The sequence below is a fragment of the Micropterus salmoides genome, unplaced genomic scaffold, assembly GCF_014851395.1.
Source record: "Micropterus salmoides isolate LMB-PRFRI ecotype aquatic unplaced genomic scaffold, ASM1485139v1 Ms_hic_scaffold_15, whole genome shotgun sequence".
Taxonomy (NCBI): Eukaryota; Metazoa; Chordata; class Actinopteri; order Centrarchiformes; family Centrarchidae; genus Micropterus; species Micropterus salmoides.
Window position 1 is genome coordinate 24,332,160 of NW_024040596.1, and position 12,603 is coordinate 24,344,762.

The following is a 12,603-nucleotide window of genomic DNA, read 5'->3' on the forward strand; positions in this document are numbered from 1 at the left end:
TGTGACTGAAAACAATTATCAGGTGTAATAACTCAAGAAAATCTTGAGAAACACACAAAAGGTGAGTTACTCCTGCTTGCATACTGAAGATCACTGAGGAGCATCATCTTTTCCAGAATGACCAGGACAACGTGATTCTTTATTGCTTGCTCATTTTAGACCGTGCAGTACAGCATCGTTTACCGTTGAAGAATCAGTGTACGTCATGCACAACACGAAGCACAGTGGTGAAAAAGGCATCGATACGTAAGGGCTTCAGTAACCGTTCCATCTGCTGATCTTCAGTCTGCTGCAGGTCTCCGCTCTGCCGCTTCCACACACGTCATCACACCGCATGAGGAGTCCAAATGTAAAAAAACTTGAAATCAGAGTTAACGACTTGAAACTAAGCACTGATGGTGATAGGGTGTGGTGATTATAGTCATCAGGAACGCTGCTGCTGTTGTGTTGTCGTTTGCTTGTGTCACAGTTTTGTCTTTTTCTCTGTATTTTAAAAAAAGAATATATTATTTTGTATTTTTGCAGCTCAATAGTTTTTTTCTTTTATTTGAAAATATTTCATTAACATTGATTTAGTTGACATCTTGACACACATTGGAACTGGTATGCACAACCTTACACTTCTACACTGTAAAACTTCTCTGTTGATTAACAGCCACACACACGCACACACTCTCGGTGCTCCTAAAGAAGATACTTGTGCGTGCCCACAATTCCACCTTAACTGCTTACACATCCACACTTGTTTGAACTTATATATCTAATTTGAACACTTTGCTGTAGATTTGTGTTTACACGTAAACACTTGGAAATGATCACATCCACACTTTGCTTAAATAAAAAGATGTATGTATGTGACATGCACACATGATGTCATTCTCTCTGAGGAGAAATAATAATTGTTATTATATTATTTATACATAACTTTCCAATACACAGTATTCCCATTCTGATGAATTTATACAATATTTATATTAACAGATATAATGACCCAGTGTCAGCAGTGACTTGAACATTTGGAATAGTATTTTTTACGTCTTGTGTCCTTTCTGTGTCCCTCTCTTTATTTTCGTTCTTGCGTTCCTATATTTCCTTGTTATTCCCCTTCTTTCATTTTTTCCTCTTTTTAGTTGTGCAATTCTTTCTCCCCTTTCTTTCTTTGTTTTTTCTCTTTGATTTGATCTCTCCTCTATAGTCTTCTTTCTTTGAGTCTCTCATCACGCATTCATTCTTTCTTCTCTTTACCTTGTCTTTCCTTCTTTCTCCTGTTCCTTTCTTTCTATTATTGTTATTGTTGTTGTATGCCCCCCCCCCCTTCTCTGTCTCATTTCTTCATCCTTTCATTCTTCCTTCCTTTATTGTACCCACTGGTCTTCTCCCCACAGTTTATCCTCCTGCTGTTTCTACTTTTGCAGTTTTAACCATCACACTTTCTCTAATTGAAAGTGCACTGCTCTAGTCCTATAATATTCCTGCAGGGACTCACACCACACACACACACACACACACACACACACTATGGAGCTGGACCCTGTGGTTTTTCCATCTCAGTGTTTACCTGGGAACAGAACGTATCCTTGCTTGGTTTATTTCCCTTTGGTCCTTTTTTTCTGTTGGCATAAGCAGCTGACAGAGTATAAATAAAAATATATAGAGTACATATACGCACAGCACCAGGCTGTAAATCACAGCGGCCTGTTAGGACCGCAGCATTATGACAAATACATGTTTCTGTGTAAAGTGGGACAGCAGTGATGTCGGTGTGGTGTAATAAGTAGTCTGTTTTAATATGAAAGCGACTCCGTAACTCGACCGTTTTATGCGCAGAAGTAAAAACTTTAATAGAGTCGTAATAAATGTTACTTTTTAAAGAAATCGTGGTAAATGGAAATCGTGTCACATGGAAACAGCTACCCTACAGAACAAATAAAAGGTTGTTTTTTTTTTTTTACTGATGTTGAACTTACAGTGAGTAATATTGGAAATGAAGTCTCTTAACCTTCAGACATTATATCCTGTTTACTGATGGACGTCTCGCTCTGTGCAGACACACGTGACCTTGACAGTATTATTACTAATTAATCAAATAGCATTTCATTGTTTTATCGCGCTATCACGCAATTCATTTAATTTAGGGCAGAATGATACGCATACTAATTAATGTAAATTATGGTCTATAGCTACAGCATAGCCTATCATAAAAATGCGTGCGTGTGTTGGATATAAAAATACACACTTTATGGTATTTTTTGGATGTAATGTCTGTAGCCTGTTTATCCTGTAATGTTCCTATGGGGCTTCAGCTGGGATAAATCTGTCTCTTCCTCATTGTTTTGGAGGATAACTGTGTCAATGTTTAGTGTAAAAATCACGTTTTTCATTTTTACGGCGGCACATCCGAGGACCAGGTGTCATATAATATAACTTTATTTATTTAGGTAGCCTAGTTAGTTTTCGGTCGAAGCATTGGAATGTAATGTTTATCCGTACACACTGCTGCTGCCTGATATTTTTCTTGATGTAATTAACTCTAGTTTTATTGTAATATTCTGACTTCACATTTAGAAAACATTAGTAATACCAAGCTAGCTTGTCTTTTTCAAATATAATTTTCAGTAGAATGTTTACTCTTTTAGATCTCTCTCATGTCCCCACAAAAATCAAACGGCGATTTAACAGTAGGCTGATTTATTCTACGCATTACAGGGGATCACACACAATCAGACTGTTTATTTCCTACTTTGATGTTGTGTTTTTTTTTTGTCATTCGATTTACTTTTTAACTTTTCACCAACACTTAAGGGAAAGTGTCTTGGTATAACAACGCAGCTTCTTTGTCTGTCATGCATCCTGTCGCTCTGTGCTTAAAATGGTGAACTTGTGATCATCGCAGTAGGAACATTAAATGCACAGTTTAACACCCGCACTGTTATCTTACACCTAAAACTGAGCGTCAGGTGAATTTAAGGATCCTTGCCCACAGGCCAATCTCACATCTTGTCAGTGTCTGCGCCTCCTGCAGTTGCTGTCCACACTATATTTAGTCCAGCGTGAGGAATCGCAGTCCTTGGCCCGCGGTGGAAGGTGCTGAAACAACCCGAGAGCTGCTGTCAGGTTGGACGCTTTTACTGCTCGCTGCTTGTTTCATCCCTGGGGTCAGGCGGGGTCAAACGCTCTCTTTTACTAATTGAATATTAACGTGAGGTGTGGCCGTTACCGCCCACCTTCCACGTGTCTGTCTGGTGGGATGAGATCAGAAAACAAAGGTTCCTCAGAGACATTTTTGAGTTTATGACTGTTTTGCATAAAGAGCCACAGTTTGGTAAAAACGGAAAACCAAACAAAACTGGCAAGAACAGCGCGTTGTATGAGTTATAATGTAAAAATGACTGCTAGATGAATTCAGCAAGTGTTTGAGAGAAAATATTTGAATGCATTGAACCTTATGAAAATGTCCCATGTAAACCTCACCTGATCAAACCTGATTTTTGTCTGATTTAGTTAAAGCAAGAGAGTCAGCCCGTCCTCTTGCTTTAGTTTTGGGTTAATGAGATGCCATCGGGGCTATAATTGGGATGTACACAGCAAACAGTTGGTTTTAGTTTTTACTGCTTGTATTTAACGAGATTCCTTCCACGGGGATTTAAACCCACCTCCTATAAGCCTACGCGCGCGCAGAATATTTACTGGTTTACTTTGCCAGAACTTTAGGCACAAGCATTTAGGCTACTCTACAAAATCATCCAACATTTCATACAAATAAGTAGACCTATCCACAGCTTGTTTTTATGTTAATTTAAGTCAAAACGACATTAATATGATATCAAACTCCAGATTCCTCACGATTCAAATGTAGGGTATCCTCAATAATTTGTTTAAAGCTAAAGTAATCTTCCACAATCTTTTTTTATTAGGCTAAAGCGTCAGACAAGCCCAGAACATCTACTGCGTTGATCTCTATGCTGAATAATATCAGTTCAGTTAAACCCGTAGAAGCTGTAACTGATGAAATGTCACTTCGATATATTCTATATCCTAATATTTATACGTAAAGTATTTCAATACGAAACTTTGCTGTTTCTATATGCTGCAGGCTGTATGTCAGTAAAATATCACGACAGTATTTCCGAAATGTATATGTTTTTTTTTTTGTTTTTTTTTGTTTGGTTTTTTTGGGGGGGGGGGGGGCGTTAAAATATATATTTTATTAGCTGTGTCTTCATTTGTTTTGATGTCGTTAACTTTATTTCACCGTTTCTACAGATTTTGCTGAGTTATAATCCAGGTGCGCACTTCAATAGTCTATTTGTTTTAAGAGGACAAACGCACCGCGGTGACCTTTGGAAAGCTTCATTTTTAGGAGCCGCAGGTTGACTTCAGGCCTGCTCGGTGTGAACCAGCAGCGATCACCCTCAGCTGGTTTTGCCGCCGACGGGAAATGTTTGAAATATTTCCCCCCGCGGTAGAAACTGATCAGCCTCTTTTCTCTGGTCTGTGCGCCTCTTCCTGAACATCAGGCCTGCAGACTGATCACATGCAGCTCTGAGGGAAGTCTCTGGAAAGCGCCTGATTTTAAAAAGCGACATTTAATCATAGGAAACCGGTTATATTTTTAGAGCTTGACCAAAAGCTCATATATGACCTGCCTGTGTTGTTGCTATTATTATTATGATGATTATCATCATCATCATCATCTTCATCATAAGCCTGATATCTATTTAATGATTAGGCTACAGCATTATTTTTATTTCAATATTAAGTTGTCGTCTATATTATACTAGCCTAATATATGCTTTAGATATTTTTAGAAATAAGTATGTGCATTCGACCAAAATTATTATATAATATAAATATTAAACAATATTAAACGGAAGAATGTAGACTATTTTCTGATATTCTACATAGCTTTATTAGTTATTAATTAATCGAATAATTGCACTCGGTTCAAGTGATATGCCATTTTATGGTAATTTCGCTCCATTTAGTTTTTAAATCAGTGACTGGGATTTGTCTTCAATATGTTTGAGTAAAATAAGTGAGTATACAGTTTAATTGATAAATAGGCTATAATAAATCGATGACAGGCCGTTGATGGCAGCCGACGTTTAAAATCGTTATATCCACTCCTGAATGATCTACCTCGAGACTCTCTAAACAGTAATTTATTGTCCATATACATTTTTTCTGTTACCGACCTGCAGGTCCGCTGAAGTAAACGCTCAATAAGCCGAGCAGAGCCAAACCATTTCACTTGCTAATCTTTTCGTTCCTTTCAGTGCCCGACCACGCAGCCCTGAGATCAGCCCACCTGTCCTGCTGGAGCTCTGCACTGACTCCTCAGCTGTCCGGTGACACGATGAAGCTGTAATTTGACTTTTCTACAATCCCTGGTAATGAAGCAATCAGGGGCTCAAACACACTTGGTGAAAATACAAATATTTTAATGACTTTGGGGTGTTCGCAGTGAGGTGACGGTCTCGATTCGGCCTTGGCTGACAGTCTCAAAGGATGATCAACCTTCAGAGGAGAAGTGAAGTGGAGCTGCAGGATCTGAGTGTCAAAGAAAGGAGACATCAGAACTGGTGAGGTAAATAAATACATAGCTAATTTAACGCAAACTGACACTATTCTATTATTTTATTATTCTGTTTTCAGGGAAATCTGCCTGTAAAGCAGTAATGGGTATAACGAGGGGGGAAAAGATAATGAGCTAAGGTATTTTTCCATATGATACATTGTGGGGTCAGTTCATTTGGCTGCTGCACTCCCAATGAAGGCTCCGCTTCCAGGACGCGCGTCTCCCTCGCTGCCATTGGACGAAACATTTTGCCTCCGTGTCTTTCCTAACTTCTCATTGGATGCGCGGGTTTGACAGGGAGCAAGAGGGCCGCCCCCATGCGCCTGGAAAAAAGCTCCTCCAGAAGTGAGTATCAATCAGCGAGAAGTTAGGGGGACAGAAAGAGAAAAAGAAAGACGCGGAGTGGAAGGACAGAGAGACGCGCAAAGCGGCAGACCGCATCAAAACTATCAATCCTCCCGGACTTGACCTCATGAGCAGCCAGGATGGCACAGTCTGCCTTTAAAAGTTTGAGGTGGCGTTTCTAGTCACAGTTGGGATTACTTTGGACATTTGGTGAGTTTGCGTCCCGCTGTAAACACTGACGTGTGCATTTTTTAAAAATTGTTTTGCTTCATTGTGTTGGACGGACGGAGTGGGTTTTTCGCCTCGTCCCCCCCGTCGGGTGGATTTGAGAGAAATGAGTGAGAGGAGGCGATCTGCCGCAGCTCTGAGCTCTAGAGCCCACGCTTTTTCCGTGGAAGCCCTGATCGGCTCCAACAAGAAGAGGAAGCTTCGGGGCTGGGAGGAGAAGGAGCTGGAGTTGTCCATGGAGAGCCTCGCCACGGACGGAGAGGATCCGGCGCACTGTCTGGATATGGACCCGGGTCAGTGCGCAGACATGCACCACACCGTTCAAATGTCCGGATCTCTGATATTTCCCTGCAGCGCAAAGCAAACCGACAAGTCCCGAGTCAAAAGATGGCTCCACTTTCAGTGACCCAACCCACGACAGGGCATGTAGCTGTAAGCTCCACGGTCTCTAAGTGAATGTGGAGTTTCTTTCTTTAAACCGAGTTAACCGAGATTCTGCTTAATGATTCCGCTCTGCTGTAGCGCTGTTACACAAAGAAGAAACATGTTGCTGTTGTAGACGCAGCTCATAAACCTGATGAGTGCAGGCCCGTAGAGAAAGTCATTCATGCTGGTCTACTGTCAGGAACATGACGCAGAATATACATCAAGAAAATTCCTTAAAGTAGATTATTTGCATCAATAACAAATCGAACTATCAAAACAACTCTAAAAATAAATTGGGATTCAACAAAAGGTTTTGTGATTAGAAGTATCTCTTGACATGGCGGGTTAGGGTTAGTCCAGGTTTTGACTCCGGACTGGTGGATTCCCCTGTAAGATATATGTGACATAAGAAATAAAAAAGCAGTCGAAGCATAAAGTTGTGTTGCTGTTTGGACGCTATTTGCTTTCAGCCTGAGCTTGGCTGCAGGCCCGCAGGGAGGCCTCGGCTTGTTGCAGGAAGCTGAACTGGCACGAAATAAAGTAATGTAATGCGTTTCATTCTCAAAGGGAAACACATTTCAGACATTTTGAATTATATCGTCTGCTGCTAAATAACCCCCTGGTGCAGAACTGCAATTCGCTTTGCAATAAAAGCGTCCGTCTTGCGCAACACGCAGAACAACAGATATTTTCCAGGTATGAAGGCCTCAGAGAAGTAAAAAATTATATGAATGAAGTAAAATAAAGATTTGATCATTCATAAAAAATGTGATCAGTTTAAAGATGTAGGCCTATAATAAAAACTTTCAAACCAAAATGTTAAGACATTATATACTGCATGGTGAAAATGCATGGCGTGTGTCAAAAAAAAAACAAAAACAACAATCATCACATAAGATAAAAAAAAAAAAAAAAAACTAATAAAATGTATAAGAGAAGCAACGAGCGATTAAGATTGTAATGTATTGAACTGTAGTAGAAATGACCAATGGTGGACATCAAGATAAAAAGTGGTAATGTTTAGTTGTTTACATAATTTTGCAATTTTGAAAATGGGCAATTTGTGCAACATGTAGGCTACAAATGTTATGTAAAACAATTACATTTTATGTTTTGTTTTTTTTTAATTCACTGCTTATTTGCATACACTTAAATGTTAATTTAACTTTTAGCACATGAGCTGATGTATTATTCCATTTTTGTGAATTATTTAACTACAGGTGTAATATTATTCTGGCTGCTAGCTCTTTCATTTTAAACTGGATTTCAGTGTTTAGAGATGAACTGATAAAAAGTGATAAACCTGCTGCGCCGCTGAGAAGCAACTTCAGGTTCAGACTTGAAGTGACTTTTAACCTCTATGTTTCCCTTTGTACTGAGATGTCGACCCTTTTTAGCTTCATTTTAAAGTGGCAGAGCTGCACGGCTTATTAGAGCCACAGCTAAACATGTAATTTATTTGAAAATTCCTCTGTGTGTATTCCTCTTCTTGCAACATTTTACAGTTGGTGAAACGGATCGGAGAATAATATGGATCCAAATGTGGCCCGTTCTTAATTATTGAGTCTTTAATTTAGATTGAAATATACAAATTATTTTATGTACATCACAGCTCATTAAATTTGTGCAGGAATGAAGAAACAGGCATGAAGGAAGCTCACCTCTACGTGCTCCTCAGACGGTCTCAGGCCGACGCTGAGTCCTGCCGCAGTCCGACCTCCGGGGCGCAGCGCCTTTACGCACGGTTCTTCTCTGGTCTGAAATTGCCAGTGATTAAAAAGTGATTGAACTTTAAAAAGTGGCAAAAGAGAAGTCACCAGGAGGATGTTTTGATGAGGGAACACTCCCATGGAAGGTTGTTGTTGGTGCTGGTGTAGAACTGTCTTCTGTATTGTTAAATGAGGGAAGTGAACCTTAACGCTGATTACAATGCCACCAACGGCGAACAACTTGTTGTGTTGTTGTTGTGTGTTTTAAAAGGGCAAAGATAATCAACAAAAACGAAAGCCTATACCTCATTAAATAACCCTGTAGTCAGTGTTTTTTTTAATGATCTTTGGTTCAGTTGGGCAAAGAAGTTTCTGTTCATCTTCTCTCAGGTTTTGTCCCTGGGAGTTTTAAGATTTGTGGCTGAATGAATTACCTAGTTCCCGGTCCCCCCCCCCCCCCCCCTCTCACTCATTAGCAGGCGACTTCCTGGCAGGTTCAGCGGGTCCTGCTTGGGTCCTAAAGCCTCCGCTTTGGCGCGTCGGGCGGCGGTGACCGAGAACAGCGAGTCTCTGTGGTCAGATTATGTGGTCTAGAGGAATCCTTAACGGAGTGATTTTATTTTTACTTAACTCCAGGCGAGGCTGGAAGCCGGTTGGTCGTATAACACGTTTATTAGTCTCAAAGACAAGGGCAGGACTGAGAAACCCTCAGGATCTGAACCCAGCTCGCATTTAACAGTCTGCCTGTGCGAGCTGAGCAGTTCAGTTCACAGAAAAAGTAGTAGTGTTAGACCTCACAAAACTGCTACAACCACATCTCCATAATATGTACCATTTTAACAATAATTAACAAGTTGAGATAATCTAGTATAACTTAATATTTAATGCCATTTATCAAAGGCCTGCCCCAAACCATGTGATTTACAAGGCGACACTTCTCGATTTTGCACAGAGTAGAACTAATTCACTACAAACAGCTGGCCGATGTCTTGCTAAGAATCTGTTAATTGAAATATATCAAGTTTACTGTACTAATATACTTATACTAAAATCATAAATGCAAATCCTTCCATTCTGTTTTTCTAAAGAGTAATTTTTTAGTGTAAGCATGCAGGCTGGCAAAAGAGATGTGTATATGAGCCGGATTTAAGTTTTTACGGCTTTCTCAGTCTCAACCAGTGAGAAAACAGGTGCTCTCACTGTGTGGATTGTGTTACTTGGTAATTTCATGGTTGACACATTGCTACTGTCCATTTCAGAAACCTGCTGCAACTTCATCAAATAGCTACATCAACCCTTATAAAGGACCAATTCACTGTAAATGCTTTTTTGGTGTGGAAAACACATGTTTACATTGCCAAAGCAAGTGTGAGAGAAAAAGTATAAGTATTAGAGCAGGACTTCCTTCTCTTATATGTTAACCTCTTAAACATTTGATGCCCCCCTTGAATTTCCCCATAAAGTACACTGTATAACATATCACCTACTATATACTGCATGTTCTGTATCTGCTTGTAATGCTTCATTAAGTGTGTGTGGTGCTTACACATATTCAAATCCAAGACTAGATACTTTTTTATTGCTGCACCACAACATCAAATTGGAACACTGCAGATTGATATGGGATCTATTTTTTATTTATTTATTTTTTTCCCCCAAGTTTCCCAAATTTCAGCCTGACTTATTGGGTATGTTTGGAAACTTTATGAGGTAAAATAAAGTTAGGTAGGTTTTCCATGAAACAACAATGCCTGGCTTTACAAAATGCTTGGAAAGATGGAAACACAACTAGGTTTACAAGGTTAAACATCTAAAAAGAAAATGTTCTAAATCAGGTGTAGAATTTTCCAACCACTGCAATAAAAACAATGCAACAACTGCATGTCAGACTAATGATGAAGATGATTCGCATATATATCGGCAGCTCCCAGTTTAAAAATGCTGCTTCAACATCATTCAACACACTCTCCATCAAAGGTATACCACCAAAGCAGCAAACATTTGTATCTGCGTTCGGATTAAAAACCTCCTATTGACTTAATTAAAAACAGTTCCTCTTTTTGTAATATTTTCATTTAATGTGTGTGTTATGTGTATAAGTTCATTCATTCAGCAAACTTCAGCCTTTCTCCAGCTGTCTGAAGCTATAGTACGAGAGTGACTACAGGGGAACTGTGACACAGAAAACAATTTGCTGTGCAGCAGATTTGATTAAATTCAGACGAATCAGTGTTCTACTGAATGTTAGCCTTGTTTTAATGAAGCCTGGCATGAACCAATGGAGAGGCCTTAAAGGCAAGATACAAGCCCTGAGTCTGTATATAGTGTGTGTGTGTGTGTGTGTGTGTGTGGCTGGCTAATGAGTGGCGGAGGACAGGTCCTTCAGCCTGATGACAGGGAGTACAGACAGAGTCTACAGGCTCCCGGTGTTTCCCTCCTATGCATCTCAGAGGCATTGCTGCCAAATTATCTTATTTAGTCCGGCTGCTTTTGCTCTCTGGAATGCGTCTCTTTCCTCTGAATACCTCCGTTCACACACTAACATCAATTTTAGATGCCTGTAGTAGATATCATGCTGCTCAATGTGGCTTTTGAAGCAACGTTTGTTGCACAAATTCAAACAGATTTCAGATTTGATACCAGAAATTTCTTTTAGTGTACAGAATTACTGTATAAGACCTAAAATTGATGGTCTTGGACTATGACATTATTTAAGATTTATTGCCTAATTCAGGTAGAGGAGACTTATTTTAGGCCTTTAAATTAAAAATTATTCACAATTTAAATGGGTTTTAAAAAGGGAGACGTTTTATTGTTGTTTATATTTGTAGAATGCCTGATTTTATACAGAAGTCCAGTTTACAACAGAAAGACTTTGTTGGGAGTCTATGCAAAGCAGCTTGTAGATAAAGACAACATGAGCCTTGTTGCCTTGTCAGTGCAGCAGACAGTATTATTCAGATTGACAATAGAAAAATCTAATATTCTGTAAAATGTAGGAATATAGAAACAAATGTCCAAAACAGGGTTGCAATATTAGTCCACCACTGTTTTCATATATTCTGTATATACACAGTAATATAATAGTGCCAACAGTATTTAAATTATTTGTCAAAATCCCCCGGACAGTCAGACATCCCTGTTCTCCCACTAACAGATACTCAAATTAAATGCCTTCTGTTTGCAAGAACTAATCTTATTGGATTACATTACCACAGCGCAGGCTTATAGTTGTTTTTCCTTTTTGTTGGGTTTGAGCCATCCGTCCTGTCCTCTTCCTTTAACACTAGCAGTATGTGTAATAAGTGTTTTTATAGAGATTGAGGGGGCAGCTGACTGACTGGCCAACTGAGTATCTGCGTGTGTGAACAGTTAAAAGGAGAAGAAGGGGAGAGTGATCATGTGTGACAGTCCTCACTGGCTGCAGTGGCACTCGAAGGATCTCCCAAGAAGATGATGGAAAGTCTGTCTCTGTGGTCATTACAGCCCCCCCCCCCCCCCCCCCCTTCTCTTCTCTTCCCTTCCTCCCTCTGCTCTTCCTATCTCCACCTCTCCTCTCCGTGCTCTTGTTTCCAGTGGGGTTGGCTGGGCCTGTGCTGTAGCGGTTTCGCCTGGGACGCTGTCCAGTCTCTCAGCAGCTCTGCATTTGCATAACCATATTTGTGTGCCCTTAGTCTGCCAAGTCAACCTTCTCATGTCAGGGCCCCCAATAAATAATACATTATTAGATTCTTTTTATTTTTTGGTTGGTGTTGGAGTGGGGTGAAGGATATTTAGCTGTAAACTATTTCTGAGAAAAGTGGAAGAAGAGATGGCGTGTGGTGATCTTATGAGTTTTATCTGGGCAAAGTGCAGTTTTGAGGTGTTGCGCATTAAGATTTGACATCCCAGCTGGAAAAACTATAATGTACATTGATATTTAAGCCAAAAAAGTTTTCCATTATATATATATATATATATATATATATATATATAATCACACATATTAAGTAACATTGAAAAGTTGAATAATTTTTTGTTGAGAAATTCTGCATTTCTCATAAGTGGATTTTAATGTTTAAAAGTGTTAATATTCATTGGCTAAAAGCAGCTTGGATTTCTGGTATAATTTGTAATTTCCTGTGTCACTTAGAGTTTTTGAGATTAAATAATACTTTTGATACTGGAAACTTAACATTATATCTCTAAGGTCAGGCAGGGTTTTAGGATTTTCAGGTGTTCTTGTTATTTTGTCCACCTTAATAGCATAGTCTAGCCTTACTAGCCTGGGCAGTTGTCCTGAAGCGAATAAGGCAAATGTAAAGGAGGCTGAGGTCA

The 12,603-nt window shown here is 39.5% G+C and overlaps 1 protein-coding gene across 2 annotated transcripts in view; it reads left to right on the plus strand.

Moving 5' to 3' along the window:
• The first annotated feature begins 5,915 nt into the window (after positions 1–5,915).
• tbx15 (T-box transcription factor 15) overlaps positions 5,916–12,603 on the plus strand; it is a 34,931-nt gene continuing 28,243 nt past the window's right edge. The window contains exon 1 of one of the 2 annotated variants that reach the window (XM_038721198.1): positions 5,916–6,444. In XM_038721198.1, coding sequence (XP_038577126.1) covers positions 6,258–6,444 — 187 coding nt within the window. In that variant the 5' untranslated portion in view covers positions 5,916–6,257. The remainder of the gene's footprint in view (positions 6,445–12,603) is intronic. The other variant, XM_038721199.1, reaches the window with a different exon arrangement.